Source organism: Schistocerca cancellata, chromosome 1 (assembly GCF_023864275.1).
Source record: "Schistocerca cancellata isolate TAMUIC-IGC-003103 chromosome 1, iqSchCanc2.1, whole genome shotgun sequence".
NCBI classification, from domain to species: Eukaryota; Metazoa; Arthropoda; class Insecta; order Orthoptera; family Acrididae; genus Schistocerca; species Schistocerca cancellata.
This window is the reverse complement of record NC_064626.1, coordinates 479,636,376-479,652,720: the sequence shown is the minus strand read 5'-3', so window position 1 is coordinate 479,652,720 and position 16,345 is coordinate 479,636,376. Positions and strand designations below refer to the sequence as shown.

General features: G+C 55.7%; 1 protein-coding gene and 1 pseudogene across 1 annotated transcript; both read left to right on the top strand.

The window, feature by feature from the left end:
• Positions 1-3,487: 3,487 nt before the first annotated feature.
• LOC126184499 (mucin-1-like) lies at positions 3,488-5,536 on the top strand. Its single transcript, XM_049926931.1, has one exon. The coding sequence runs from the start codon at positions 3,488-3,490 to the stop codon at positions 5,534-5,536; it is 2,049 nt and encodes a 682-aa protein (XP_049782888.1).
• A 3,493-nt stretch (positions 5,537-9,029) lies between these two features.
• Positions 9,030-9,211, top strand: LOC126096372 (U2 spliceosomal RNA; annotated as a pseudogene).
• The last annotated feature ends 7,134 nt before the right edge of the window (positions 9,212-16,345 follow it).

Sequence of the window (16,345 nt, the reverse complement as noted above, 5' to 3'; positions counted from 1 at the left end):
TCGGCTACGACGTGTTATCCAGCAATATAGTCGGGAAGTCGCCCACTGGAAGCGTAGCACGTTAGCCTTCTATCAGCAGTGTCTCACTGACGCCCTGACTCTTCCTGCTGACAGATACGATCAGATACGCATGCGCCTCAACAAAATTAAGGCGAAAATCCTTCGCTTCTCTCAAGAGAAGGCCGAGGATCTGGTGGTGAGGTGCCGTTCTGAGTCCCTCATTGAAGGCGAGAGGCCATCCCTTTATCACCTTGCCTCTGAACGAACTCGTGCCAAGAAGGCCACCATTCTGCGCCTTAAGACTGCCGATGGTACGCACATCACAGACTACCGTGCAGTCCTCCAACACCTGACGGACCATTTCACGCACCTCTTTCAAGATGTTGAGGTCGACGTCGCCGCCCAACGTGCACTTATCAGTGGGGTCCCAACTTCTTTAGATCGGCATGACCGCGGCTCTTTAACCGAGCCCCTTACCCTCGCTGACCTAACATCTGTCCTCCGTGCCTGTCCGGGCCACAAGTCCCCTGGCCCCGACGGTCTCCCTTATGAATTCTACCAACACTTTTGGGACCTGCTCGGCGACCGTTTCTGCAAAATGTGCGAGGAGATTTTTGCTGGATGCGACTTACCGCCGAATTTTTAACTGGACGTATTGCCCTTATTCCAAAGGTGACTGGTCACTGTCGAGCTCAAGACCTGCGTCCTATCACTGTTCTTAACACTGACTATAAGTTGGCGGCACGATGCGTGGCCTCTCGTCTAAAACAGGCAATGTCTAAGGTCCTTTGCCCCGCTCAATCCTGTGGCGTTTCGCGTCGGAACATCTTCACCGCTGCTTCCCTGTATCGCGATGTTGTCTACCTAACTGCCGACACTCGCACCCCGGCAGCCATTCTTTCCTTGGACTTTGCCGGGGCCTTTGACAGGGTCTCGCACCCTTACCTGTTGGCTGTTATGTCGCGGATGGGTTTTGGGGAGCGCTTCATACGCATCATCCGACACTTCTTGGATGGGGCGAATTCCACCATAATGGTGAACGGTTGCCGGTCGCGACCCATTCCCATCAGGCGGTCAGTTCGACAGGGGTGTCCCTTGTCGATGTATTTGTTTGCCTTGGCACTGGACCCCATGCTACGTGACATTGGCCGGTTGGTCGACGGTGTCGCTCTCCCAGGCGTCACCTTCCGCTGTGCGGCCTACGCAGATGACGTTGGTGTGTTTGTTGCTAACGCCAGGGACATCGATTCCGCTCGCCGAGTTCTCGACGTCTATGAAAGGGCCTCCGGTGCTCAGTTAAATCCAAATAAAACTGTACTGCTTCCGCTTGGGCCAAGATCATTGACCGTCGAACGCCCATGGTACCGAGTTGTGGGAGAACAGCGTATCTTGGGTCTTGAGGTGACTGCCTGCCCGCAGCGTATGTTGACACTCACGTGGCGGCGGCTTCTCACGCACATCAGGGGTCTCTGCGTGAGCCACGCTGATCGACGTCTCGACCTCCATCAAAGAATCCAGTTGATCAATACTTATATCCTCTCACGGGCATGGTATGTCGCACAACTCCTTACGCTGCCGAAACAGATCGGCCGAGCCATCTCACAAGCGGTATACTGGCTCTTGTGGAGGCATGCGCTGTTCAAGGTTGATGCGCGGACTTGTACGCTGCCGAAGGTCGATGGCGGCCTCGGCCTCATTGACTTTTCCCGGAAATGTGCGGCCCTTCTGATTCACCGTGTCGCCACTCTGCGCGACGCCGACCCCGGTGGGACTACAGCGGTCCTCTTCGACCGTTATCGTCCACACTCGGCACGTGCACCAGTCTGTTTGACGCATATTCCGTTCCGGCTGACGACGGTAAAAGACTATTACCTCCATCGCAGCTATGTCCTCCCAGTGGCCACAGACAAGGCGCGCACGTCGCGGCGCCTTTACCATGCACTACGCGGCCAGCTTACACCGCATAAATTGGAGGACAGACGACCGTCAGTCATCTGGCGCCATGTTTGGGCTAATATTAACAACTCAGCCCTTCCCACGGAAGTTTCGGCGCTCTGGTATCGTGTCGTCAATAATTTAATACCCACCAACCATCACCTGGCGGCCATCCGTCTACGGCCCTCGGCTGCTTGCGGCCGGTGTGGTGACGTCGACACCAGAGAGCACCGTCTCTTGTGCCCTCACGTGGCGGAAGTCTGGAACCTTGCCCGTGTGCTCTTAGCGCTGATTGGAGGAACGACGCCGGACAATGTGTCGATTGACTGGTTCCTTACCCCTGATCTTCAGACCAACCCCCGGACGCGACGTAATGCGATGGTGTGGCTCTTGGGCCACACCATTTTCCCGATCTATGGCCTTTCCCTTACCACTGCTGTCTCTTTCATGGAGTACCTGTGGAGCCAACATCGCGTGGCAGAATCTGCCCGAACTTACACCACTACCTTTGCCAGATTTTTAAGAGTCGCAATGGTTCATGGTTACCAAAGAGTATTCCAGGCAGACTAAGGCGCCTCTTCCAGGCTTTGCCTGTGTCTCCCCTGGAGCTCTGTGACCCGAATTTTCACATTTCCCTTGACTTGTCTATGCCTTCGAGTGGTCGTTGGCCCTCTAGGCATCCCTCGAATAGCCTATTCTTCGTTACTCCTGGACTGATAATCGGACACATGAGCACTTGTGTGCCCTCTATTTGGAATAGTATTAAGAAATTGGAAACCACGTAATACATCTTAGAGAATCCTTATTTCGTCACTTCTCTGGGCGATGGAATTATCTCGCCGATTTCGTTTTCAGTTGTGTGTGCTGCCGTCCCTGTTTTATTTGCCTTCATTTCTTTCTTTCTTTCTTTCTTTCTTTCCTTTTTTTCTTTCTTTCTTTCATTCCTTGCCTCACACCTGCAGGTCGAGGTGTCTTTAAGAGTTGTGTGTCGTCGCTCCCTGAGGCATAGCGGAGTGTGCCTCAAATTTACCATTCGACTTGCACCTGTCAGCACTCAACTTTAAGTGCTGTGACGACACTAGAGAATGGCGGCAATTTGGAGCGGAAAAGGTTGGGCTATAGGGGAGGTAGGAGTCCCAATATTAAAAAATAAGAAAGTGTAGTAAAAAAAAAAAGTGTAGTATCTGTTCTTATCAGCTTAATGTAAGCTCATATGGACTGATTTCTGCACCGGGAAGCGGTCGGCCTATTTTCCCGTTTCAGGTCCGCGACCTGAACGATGGAGCTCGTGGTGACGCTGCCGGCGGAGGTCTTCCGCTGCCGGATCTGTTTCGTCACCAAGGCAGCTGGCAGGCCAACTTTTGGGGAGTATAAGGACCACTCGGCCCTTCTCCGCCACTACAGGAGGCTGCACGACCCGGAAACGGTTCCCATTTTTGAGTGTTAGTTTTGCGGCCGACGCGACCCGCGGCTGAAGACGCTGCGGTTACACCAGCGGCTCTGCAATGCAGACTCCGCAACCCCCGGCGCTGCCAGTCGGGGGAGGGTGAGTATGGGACACGATGCCGTGTCTGGCTCTCTGGGGCACCCAGAGAGGTCAGCCGGCGGGAGGTCACAGGCGAGGGCCCCCGAAGTTAGTAGGACAGGTCCTTCGTCCTTAGTTAGTGCTGGGCGAAAGCCACAGGTGAAAGCGGCCCGGGAAGTTAGTACCACAGGCCGCCTAGCCTTAGATAATAGAGAGGGGCTATGGCCACAGTCCAGTCCGGTCCCCGAAGCTAGTAGGACAGACCAGCTGGACTTAGGATTAACTTACGCGGCGGTCCTGACCCGCAGCAGCGTGGTGGGCTCACAGGCTGCCTTGCCCTCACCCTGTGTGAGTGTGCAGGCGTCTGTGACGCCCAAGACGGCGGTGGTTGCTACCCCCGCGTCATGCGTACTGTGTGTGCGCACGCCGAGGAGGTCTGGCATCCCCATGCCGATACGCTCTGCGACGTCAACCGCGTCGCCACGAGTGCCGAGCGCAAGTTCGGGAGGTGAAGGCAGCGCGCTGCCGACGCCTGTCGCCGAACGCGTCGTTCCGGCCAGAGGCGCGGTGTCAGGCAAAGGCAGCGGCACGCCGCTGCCCGCGTCGGCCACCGCGCCCCGTGGCGTACGCTGGCCACGTCGTGCGGCTAACGCAGGCGCTTCCCGCCCGCCATCTGTCGTGAGCGTGGGTACAGGCCTGGGACTGCCGCCCGCATTCGCTACGCCGCCGACAGGTGGCTCTGCGATGCGGGTGGACAGTGACAGGCAGGCTGCCTCGCTCGCCGCGGCCGGTGGTGTTGTCATTCACGGCGCAGCTGACGCACCAAAGGCCGCGCGCTCGGTGGATGCACCGGATGGTGTGGTGCTTGTGCGGTCGCAGACGTACACGCGCCGCGTTCCCTCTGCCCTGCCGGCGGCTGCGTCGAGTGACTCCCGTCACTCCGCTCAGGCAGGGAGTGTTGCTACTAAAAAAGCCTCTGTTACAGACAACGAGTGGCACATAGTCACCCCACGGAGGGAAAGACACCGTGCTGCAGGACGCAGACCACCGCCTCCGGACCGACGGCGCATTGTACCGCCCAGTCCGCGGAGCAGTGGTGCGGCGCAAGCCAGCGCGTCTGGGCGGCCGGCGCGAGCTACACCTCGTGTTTCTCGCGCCGGCGGCAGGGCGCGGGCGACTGCTGGGCCATCTGTTGGCGGCGCGGCGAACAGCCGCGGTGCGCCCGGCCCGAGCGCCAGGCCGGCGCGAGCTACACCTGGAGACGCCCGGCCGGCGCAGGCGACACCAGCCACCCCTGCGACCGCCGCCCCATCTGGCAGCAATCGTCGGGCACCCAGTCCGCGTAATGGCGGCCCGGAGCGAGCTGGCGCGCCCGGTCGACCGGCGCGAGCTGCACCTCGTGCTTCTCGCGCCAGCGGCGGGCCGCTGGCGACCGCTGGGCCATCTGTTGGCGGCGCGGCGAACAACAGCCGTGGTGCGCCCGACCCGAGCGCCGGCGCGGCGACTGAGAGCAGCACTGTGCGGCCCACGCCAGATGGCAGCACGGCACCACCACCGACGCAGACGACGGAGCGGCGCGACGTGAGCGGAGGGACTGCAGATGCGTCTCCGAGAACTGGCAGCAAGAAGAGGAGACGCCGACGCCGTAACAACCGGCCCAGTCCCAACCTCCCGCCGCAAAACTCCCGTCCAACACCTACATCGACCAACCCTCCTGTACCCTCCGAACAGGGCGCAACCGAGGCAGCTCCGCCCCCCCCTCCCCCTGCCGACTCTCGGCTAACGGAGAGGCAGCGGCGCTGGCTGGCGGCCCTGGAGAGCGTCCACAACCACCCGTGGGATGCATTCGTCGCGGTCGTCGAGGACTTCATCTCCGAGATCGCCACAACGCCAGGCAGCCGGAGATCGACAGGACGGGCCACCAGCAGCAGCGCACCGCGGCCAGGGCCGCGCCGACGCTGCTGCCAATCCCCCTCCCCCTGCCCCTACACGCGGCCGCGGTGGGCAGCGCGGTGGACGTGGCGCACGGCGCGCGGCGGCCGCCGAGTGTCGGTACGACGCGAATGCAGCATCTGAGATTCAGAAGCTGTACCGCGCGGACCGGCGCAAGGCGATGCAGTGCGTCCTTGGCGAGACGTCGCCGTACTGCCAAATCGATGGCAGCGTGCTCACGGAGCACTTTAAGAAGATCTACACTAAACCTGACTTTTCTGTTGCAGATGCACCAGCTGCTGTCCCGGACTTTGCCGCCACCACGCCTCCTGATGTCAGCGAGGAGGTCCTGCTGCCGATCACCCCTCCAGAGGTGCAACAGCGGCTCCAGAAGGCGAGCAATACTGCTCCTGGGGCAGACGGAGTCACCTACTCGGACTTGCGGCGTGAGGATCCTGGCTGCCACGTGCTAGCTAAGATCTTCTCGCGCTGCTGGAATGAGCGGAAGACTCCGGTGCAGTGGAAAATATCCACTACCGTCCTCATCCACAAGAAAGGGGACGTCTCGGACGTGACAAACTGGCGGCCTCTAGCATTCTACTATCTCTGAGCTCTTTGCTGCAAAAGTTGCAGACCGCACTTCCCTCTGGGCAGAGCGATTGAACCTGCTCTCCCCAGAACAGAAGGGCTTCCGTACGTTTGAAGGCTGCTATGAGCACAACTTCATTGTGCAGACGGCAGTTGATGATGCAAGGCGCAGGGGAAGCCAAGCATGCTTTGCTTGGCTTGATCTGGCGAATGCTTTCGGTTCAGTGCCTCACGCTCACCTCCTTGGAGTACTGAGCAGGATGGGACTGCCCGAGCAATTGCACCATCTAATTGCCGACATGTACAATGGTTGCTCCACCCGCGTCCGTACATCTGACGGACTAACGGAGGAGATAGAGATCCAGGCGGGCGTCAAGCAGGGCTGTCCACTGTCGCCCATCGTCTTTAATCTCGCGCTCGAGCCGGTACCTCGCTCAGAAATGAGTGTGGTATCCCGCTTTGCGGCGTCAGTGTGAGTGCACTGGCGTATGCGGACGATATCGTGCTTCTGGCGCGGGATTCGGAGGCGATGCAGACGCTCCTCAATGTTGTGGGTGAGGCGGCAACGTGGGCCGGGCTTACCTTCAAGCCGTTGAAGTGTGCCACGCTTCACATCCGCCGTCGGAAGACATTAGGCTCGGTATTCGCCCTGCAAGGGGGAGAACCAGCCGTACTCGGTGCGGGTGACGCCTACCTCCATCTTGGCGTTCCCACCGGCTACAAAGTCTCGCAGACGCCAACGGATGCGATCGCGGCAATTCGACGTGACTTGCAGCTCCTGGACGCTTCCCTGCTGGCTCCCTGGCAGAAGATTGACGCCGTGCGCGTGTTCCTCCTCCCCAGGCTTGACTTTGTCATGCGGGGCGGAGCGGTCCGCAAGGGGCCGCTGTCTGCACTCGACAAGGCAGTGAAAGCGGCTGTCAAATCATGGCTCTTCCTTCCACAGCGCGCGTCCACTGAACAGCTGTACCTCGCGCTGGGAGAGGGAGGATGCGGCCTGACGCCGCTCGCGGACGCTGCGGACATTTCGACGATCGTCCACGGCTTCCGCATGCTGCACTGCGACGACGCCACCGTCCGAGACATCGCCTGGGCAGCTCTATCCACGGTCGCGCGCCGCTGGCTGGGGAGGGAGCGGAGTCGATCCGATTTGGCCACCTACCTTAGCGGCAGCACTGAGGGCGACCTCGCAAGAGACGGAGGCGACATTCAGTCACTATGGACACGCGTCAGGAACGCCACAAAGTGCCTAGCGCCGCGTGGCGTCACCTGGCGCTGGAGTGAACTGCTTTCTGAGTTGCAGGTGGAGGTCGGCGGCCAGCCCGCCATCGCTGACGACACGGAACACGGCGGCATCGGAGGGATGACGCAGCCGGCCACGGAAGGGACGGCGCCCGGGACTTCACGACACCTCGAAGATGGCGGCGATGGACCGCAGCACGATGATGACAGCCTGGGACGCATCGCCAACACTGGCGTCGAGCATGTCCGGGTGGGAGGGGGCGCCAAGCGTCTTCTCTCGCGGACGCTCCGCGAGTGTCTGAGGCAGCGCTTGCGCAACCTCCTACTCAGGAAACCTGACCAGGGGAAGGTGTACGAGTGCACCAGGAAATCCACAGCGTCCAACCACTTCATAGCGGGAGGCAAGTACACTTGCTTCGCAGACTGGCGCTTTATTCATCGCGCCAGGCTCGGAGTCGTGCCTCTGAACGGTTGTCGCTGCTTTGATGGGCGGGCAAACAACAACAAAGCCTGCCGACGCTGTGGCCACAACAACGAGACGCTCCCGCATGTGATTAACGCGTGTATGGTACACTCAGCAGCCCTGCAGTATCGCCACAACGCAGTCCTCAACCGCCTGACGACAGCAGTCGCCGGGCGGCCAAGAAGAGGAAACACTGCTGTTCCTGACATCAGGATCAACCAAGCTGTCACAGGGGACAGCAGTGGTCTGCGTCCAGACCTCATAGTAACTGAGGAGGCCGCGAAGACTGTGACCATCGTCGATGTGACAATCCCCTTCGAGAATAGGCGGATTGCGCTCGACAACGCTCGGCAACTAAAAAAGATTAAGTACGCCGACGTTGCGCGCGGATTAGCCGCTCGCGAGTTTTCCGTCACTGTCGACGCCCTGGTTGTTGGCAGCCTGGGGGCGTGGGACCGCCAGAATGATGCTGTGCTTCGGCACTTAGGTATCGCCAGCCGCTATTGCCAATTGATATGGCGGCTGATGGTGTCCGACACCATCAAGTGATCCCGCGACATCTACGTGGAACACATCCCTGGCCATCGCCAGTATGTGTCCCCCTAGGCTGTGGCACGCTCTGACGTCAGGCTGCGAGACCCTCGAGACTGCAGTCGTTGGAGAACTTCGAGGTCGGTGCCTTCGTGACGGCGGTGTCGAGATTCTCCTCCACGACGCGGGACCTGCGGCGCTACACCATCTTCGCGCAGTGCCGAGTCAGTAGAGGTGCATGCGGTGCTGCCTGGTGCCCCTCCCTCCGTGGTATCCGCCGAATATGGCCCCCACCTCGGTTGGCGCGGTGCTAGGCGGCGCCAAACGTGTGCCTACTGCCCGGCAGTCTCCAGCCAGCGTGGGAAGCAACGCCCTCCTGCCACGACACCCCAGTGACATCTGCCACAAGGCGGACAGAGGGGAGAAGTCCGGCTGTGCGTGACCTGCCTGCGTGCGTGGCACACCAGCCGCTGGCAGCCGTGCATGTGCAGTGTGCTGTCAGGGCATGGAGAAGAATGGAATAAAACAAAATAGATCCTAAACTAGCTCCAAACCTTCCCTGGTCTGAAATAACTAAGGCTGCGCCTATCGCGGGACTAATCTTAAGGTGATATACTTAAGTATCTGCGCCTAATGTGGCCCCACAATATTTAAGTAGTGGGCTTAACCCACGAGCTAGAATAAGATTCAATTAATTAAGTGCGGTTAGAACCGCTAACTACATATTTTAACTTAAACTTCCTTTAAATACGTAACACTCTAATTCTATAGAGTCTTGAATATTCTTCCTAAATTTATACTTCGTAGTAATGTATATTAAGAATTATCTCTGAAAATAAAATCTGTTCTTATCAGCTTAATATCTGATATGTCCTGCATCACAGGACCAGTATATTAAACTCATTTTTGGCTAATGATGGAGTGCTAGGGGCTTGCTCCACCTCTGTCACGGGTTGGCCTGGCATTGCAATACCTCCGGGATCGGCCCACCTAAAATTAATTAAAACACAGCCTGAAATGGTTTAATATTCTGCAGTGATCAGATATTCCGCTGGTGGCAAAACTTGTCGTAGTTGTCGATGTGCCCAGTAGTTAGCTGCTTACACAGCACGTATTGTTTTAATTAATTCAAGATTATTGTAAGTATTTTTTTTTGCGTTTAGCCGGACCACTCTTGCAGCCATATTACACTAGGCTGGTAATTTATGGGGGCACAGTACGGTGCCTTCAGATGCCTCGTTGGCGTCTCTAATGGTCCGGCCACAGATAATTTTATTTAAATTTTTTGGAGTTATATCCTTAGCTCCTCGCGAACGTCGTCGTCGTCGTCGTCGTCGTCGTCGCCGCCGCCGCACGCACTCAGAATACCTGTGTACTAGCAGGAGGAGGAGGAGAACATCTTACATCCCCCTTCTGAGAGCAGTAGTGAAGCTGAATCCCAGCAGGAGGAGGAGGGCATCTTACATCCCCCTTCTGAGAGCAGTAGTGAAGCTGAATCCCAGGCCTCGCCCGTCACGCGTTCTGCTTCTACTGACCACTCAGACGGTATGCATGAAACTGCTTGTCACCTGGTGGCACTCCTCAGTTCCTCGTGGGATCAGGGAGTGGTCTCTGCAAAACGAATAGTGACCAGCGTAGTGAATAGCCGCTGCAGTGCACTGGCACACACTAGCAAACTGCCATGGCTGAACTGTCTGCGCCACCTGGTACAGACTATCCCGCCGATTTGGGGGGGGAGGGGTATTGAACTGGGCTGACGACGAAGACGAAGAGATGTGTGACTGAGCAGGCTCATTCCCACATGTGCCATCTTGTACTTCTCTTTTCCAACTGGGGTGACATCGCAGGCTGTGGTCTTCGATGTCTTCACACCTGCTCACCCTTGCCTGTAGCCTCATCTGATGTCCCTCTCTCTGAGTCATTTTCTCATGCCCGCGATTAACTGTCGACTGGGAGCCCTTTCCCTTGTAACAGTTAACATCAGTTCAATCTCTAACCCTGTTAAATTATGCTCTCTCAAGGGTTTTCTCCACTTTGGAGCATTTGATGTGGTTTTGCTCCAGGAGGTTTGTGTCCCTTTCCTCTCCGACCTGGTTGGTTATGAGGCACTATACAACATCGACCCCACCACCAGGTGGGGCATCGCTCTGCTGCACAGATCGGAGCTAACCACAACAAATGTTGCCATACTACCCGATGGTCGCACTCTTTCGTGCGTCATTCGGGACATCCTCTTTGTTAACGTCTTTGCTCCCTCAGGGGCTAATCACAGGCACGACAGGACAACACTTTTCCCAACTGATGTAACCCCTTTTTTTATAGCTCATCGCCTTATAGTGTTTGGCATGGGCTTCAACTGTGTTGTGGCTGATGCAGATCAGGTCCCAACGCCTATGAGGTGTGAAACGCTCGCTTCCCTCCTTCAGGCGACAGACCTTAGAGATACGTGGCGCCACTTTCACCCCGTATATACACACAGTTCATGCACATATACCCCACTGGTACGAGCCACATGGATCAGTTATATGTCTCTGCTGGCTTGATTCCTGCCCTATCCATCGTCCAGGTCCTTCCAGTGGCCTTCAGCGACCACTGTGCGTACTCCTGCTCCTTGACTATCATGGGTCCACCCCCGGTTCCTCGGAGTATCTACTGGAAGATAAATAGACTTCATCTCCCCACACCCGAACTCCGCACTGTTGTATCGCAAACGTGGCGGGATTGCATCGCTACAGCATCAGTGTACACTACTACTGTGGTTTGGTGGCTCCACTGTGCAAATCCGATGCTGCAATATGCTGTACAGCAGTACAGTCGCGAGATCGCGCACTGGAAACGCTGCCCAGTCGACCTCTACAGTGTCTTAACCTGCTTTGACCCTTCCTGCAGATAGGTATAACCAGCTGTGCATGCGGTTCGATAAAATTAAGGCTGCGATCCTCCGTTTCTCTCGGGAGGGGACTGAGGGGATGGTGGTGAGGTGCCGTTCCCCATCCCTGGTGGATGGGGAATGACTGTCCACCTTTCACATGGCCTCCGAAAACAGTTGTGCAAAGAAGAACACCATTCTTCGACTTAAAACTGATGATGGTATCCGACTCATGGATCATCGTAAGGTACTCCAACACCTAACCGACTATTATGAGAACCTTTTTCGAGATGTGGAGGTAGACGTCGCCGCCAGGCGAAATCTTATCAGTGGGGGTCACGGTTTCGTTCTATGATTGGAACTGGCACTGTCTGACTAAGCACTTTCTCTCGCCGACCTTATGTCAGTCCTCCGTGCATGTCCCATCTGGTCGTGACGGTTTCCCCTATAAATTTTACCAACAATATTGGGACTGGTTGGGGTACCACTTCTTTATGATGCGTGCAGAAATTTTGGCTGCCTTTGAGCTACCCGAGGACTTCCTAGCTGGTCATATTGCCCTTGTCCCTAAGGTCACGGGTCATTGCCGAGCTAAAGACCTATGCGCAATTACCACTCTCAATGCCGCCTACAAATTGGTGGCACAGTGCGTGGCCTCATGTCTCAAGCTTGTTATGAACAAGGTGCTCTGTTACAAACAATCATGTGGGGTTTCGAGTAGATCCATCTTTACAGCTGGTTCAATCTACCGTGATGCTGTTTTATTCACCGCCGACGCTCGGACCCAGGCTGCCATTCTCTCCCTAGACTTTGCCGGTGCTTTCGATAGGGTCTCCCATCCCTATCTGTTGGCCGTCATGGCGTGGATGGTCTTTGTGCCGCGTTTCTTGAGGGTCATCCGGCACTTCTTGGATGGAACCAATTCCGATCCGACAGTAGGTTCGCCAGGGGTGTCACCTGTGCATGTATTTGTTCGCTCTGGTGCTGGACCCAATGCTGTGTGAACTCAGACAGATGGTCGATGGTGTCACCTTCCCGGGCATCACCTTCCGAAGTGCAGCATACGCGGATGACGTCGGTGTGTATGTGGCGCACACTAGGGACATCGACTCAGTTGGGCGACTAGTCCACCTTATGCTGTGTTGAACTTGTGTGTGTGTGTGTGTGTGTGTGTGTGTGTGTGTGTGTGTGTGTGTGTGTGTGTGTGTGTGTGTGTGTGTGTGTGTGTTTGAGGTTTCCGGGCGCTAAACAGCGTGGTCATCAGCGCCCAAACGCATAAAAACAGGAACACATGCAGTGAAGGGACTAAGACAAACAGCGAACAAGGAGAACGGCTAAAAGACACAGACCTGACGCAGTTCCAAATCCTCACACACAGAGGCAAATTAAAAGGAGAAGGGACACACTAAAAAGAAAAGGAAACAGAAGGAAAAGAGAAACCGAAGGGAAACAAGGAGGTAACCATGACTGGCTGACCTCTTACCTAAAACCTGGGTGAGCCAGTCACCCAGCAGCACATTAAAAACCTCTCCCTAAAATCCGAGGCAACAAATTGGACAGGACACAAAACCATAAGACCTTAACTACAGTCGTTGCGTCATCTTGTAAAATAGAGGGCAAATCCAGTGGCAAAGAAACCACCGCCCTCTGGTCAGAGAATAAAAGACAGTCAAGTAAAATGTGGCGGACAGTAATCTGGACGCCACAAGAACTGCAGATTGGGGGGTCCTCCCGCCGGAGTAAAAAACCATGCGTTAAGGGACTGTGCCCGATGCGGAGGCGAGTGAGGAGAACCTCATCCCGCCTGCATGACTGGTAGGACGTACGCCATGGTCGCGTGGTAGCCTCGACCAGACGCAGCTTATTGTCACCGACTGCCAGCCACTCCTCTTCCCACTGATGCATAACACGAAAACGCAGGAGGGAGGTAACAGCATGGAGGGGGACAGCACATTCAACAACGTGAGGGAGGGAACATGCATCTTTGGCAGCCACATCCGCCAGTTCGTTTCCCGTAATACCCACGTGCCCCGGCACCCAGCAGAAGGACACCTCCTTCCCCTGCCGTTGCAGGTGGAGGAGGGCATCATTGATGTTCTGGACGACCGTATCCGCTGGGTACAAGTGTTGCATGGTCTGAAGGGCACTCAGGGAGTAAGAACAGATGAGGAACTTAAGACTGGGAACACACCTCACCTCCTCCAATGCCCGCAAGATCGCAAACAATTCGGCATCAAAGATGGTAAACGCCGCAGGAAGCCGTAACTTGACGACTCAATCAGGGAAAACAACAGCACAACCAACAGAGTCCCCCTGTTTAGAGCCATCTGTAAATACTGGTACATGGTCGGGATGATGGTTTACAGTATCATAAAATAAGGAGGTAAAAACAAACGCAGGAGTGCAGCTCCTCAGGTACTCCGACAAGTCTAAAAGGACGCTGGGCCTCTGGAGCAACCAGGGAGTCAGACGAGTAAAACCTTGTCGTTGGGGGGCCACACGCTCCACACCAAGGGACTCAAGCAAATGCTTCGCACGAATCCCAAATGGTCTCGATGCCCTGGGACGACTGGAAAAGAGACGTTCCATAGGCGGTCGGGCAATGGTAGGGTATGCAGGGGAGGTAGGACAGGCAAGGAATTGACACACCCGTCGCACCATGAGGAGTTTCCGCCGGATGACGAGCGGCGGTTCCCCTGCCTCAGCACACAGGCTGGGGATGGGACTGGTACGGAAGGCACCAGTGGCCAGCCTGATACCCTCATGGTGTACTGCATCAAGAATCTTCAGATACGAAGGCCTTGCTGACCCATACACGGTGCAACCATAGTCAAGACGTGATCGGACGAAAGCCCTATAGAACTGCAGCAGACGCGCCCGATCTGCTCCCCAGGACCGATGGCTCAGACACTTCAAAATATTCAGTGCCTTCAGGGCCCGCACCTTGAGGTCTTTAAGGTGAGGCAACCACGACAACTTGGAATCAAAAGTGAGGCCCAGGAACCGCACAGTGTCGCTAAAAGGAAGAACGGTGTCCCTCAGACGCAATTCAGGGGAGGTAAAAAGACGTCGAGAACGATTAAAATGAACACACACACACACACACACACACACACACACACACACACACACACACACACATTTGTCTGCAGAAAAGGTAAAACCCGTCTGCGCAGTCCATTCCTCTAATCGCTGTATCGTAAGCTGCAACTGCCGACTAGCAGTGACAAGACTGGAGGAAGAACAGAAAACAGCAAAATCGTCCACAAACAAGGAGCATTGGGCAGGACTCCGGATAGTGGACGTGATACTGTTAATGGCGATGGCAAAGAGGGTGACACTTAAAACGCTTCCCTGAGGAACATCATTCTCCTGCACATACAAATCAGATAGCACATTACCAACTCTATAACGAAAGAGGCAGTGGGAAATAAAGGACCGAATGAAGATGGGGAGACGGCCACGAAAGCCCCACTCATGGAGTTGATTGAGGATATGGCGGTGCCAAGTAGTGTCATACGCCTTATGAATGTCAAAGAATACACCAAGACAATGCTGGTTACGTAGGAATGCCTGCTGGATGGCCGCCTCAAGCAGGGTCAAGTTGTCTATAGTTGAACATCTCCGAAAGCCACACTGAGAGGGGCTAAGGAGCTGCCTGGTCTCGAGCAGCCAAACCAGGCGACGGTTGACCATGCATTCCAACGTCTTCCTGACACAGCTCGTCAAAGCAATACTTCGATAACTGCTGGGATGCGTTCGGTCCTTCCCCGGTTTCAGGAGAGGAATCAAAATCGCCTCCCTCCACGAGTCAGGGTATGTGCCAGATAACCATATCATATTAAAACAATTCAGGAGAAATTACTTGGATGGCAGCAACAAGTGCTGCAGCATGCTGTACCGGATTTGATCATGACCAGGCGCAGTATCATGAGCCACAGACAGCGCTGAATCCAGTTCCCACATTGTAAAGGGGCAGTTGTAGGGTTCAGAATTTGGAGACCGGAAGTCCAAGTGACCCCTCTCGACGGCAGTTCGGTAGTGGCAGAAATCTGGATCACAGTTAATAGTGGCGGTAGATTCTGCAAAATGCATGGCCGGTGTCTGGGCAATGTCTCTCGGCGCCGTGAGGAGACATCCCTGATGCAGCAATGCCGTGACAGGTAGTTGGCTGCGTTTCCCGGAAATCCTCCTGATGGCTTCCCATACTTTCGTAGAACTAGTGGAGCGGGAGATGGAGTTCAAGAACGATTGCCATGACCATTGTTTGCTCTCTTTAATCACTCGCCGAGCCTTGGCCCTTGCCACCCAAAAGGCCGCAAGATTGTCAGCTGAGGGAAGGCACTTGAAGTGGCGCAGAGCTGCACGGCAGGCTCGGATGACTGAGCGGCACTCAGTGGTCCACCAAGGGACAAGACGCTTCTTGGGATGACCTGAGGACCGTGGGATGGACAATTAAGCAGCGTGGGAGATCATGGGTGTAACATGGTCGACCCGTTCGTGGACGCTGGCACGGTGTTCCAAAACAGCCCAACGGCTGAAAAGTGTCCAGTCAGCTCTGCAGAGGTGCCACTGAGGCGGCACTGATAATGCCACAGCCTCATCCAGGAGGCGAATCCAAAGGGGGAAGTGGTCACTAGAATGGAGGTCAGCAACAACCTCCCACAGAGCAGAATCCGCGAGTGCTGGAGAGCAAAAGGAAAGGTCAATAGCCGATGACGACCCGGAAGCAGTACAGAAATGAGTGGGAGCACCAGAGTTGAGGATGCACAGTTCTTCAGACATCACGAGGCTTTCCAAAATGCGACCCCTGGGGCAAGCAGTCGGAGAGCCCCATAGGACATTATGAGCATTAAAGTCCCCCAGCAGAAGTAATGGACGGGGGAGTTGGCTAATAAGGTCTGTGAGAGCCTCAGAGTCTATCACATCCTGAGGTGGTAAGTAAACTGAACAGACTGTGAGCCTCCGACCCACAAGAAGGTCAACTGCAACTGCTTGCAAGTCTGTAACGAGAGGGAGCTCAGATGAGGGGTGCATGTCACGGACAAAAACCGCAACACCACCCTTAGCCCTTTGCCCCATCAGATCATCTTTCCGATATACGGTATAGCCCCGTAAAGAAGGAGCATCAGTGGCCCGAAAATGTGTCTCTTGGAGACATAAGCACAAAGGGCACTCCCGTACAAGGAGTTGTAATTTGGCCACATGCGTCCTGAACCCATTCAGGTTCCACTGTAATATGGGAGCCAGTGATTAGGGT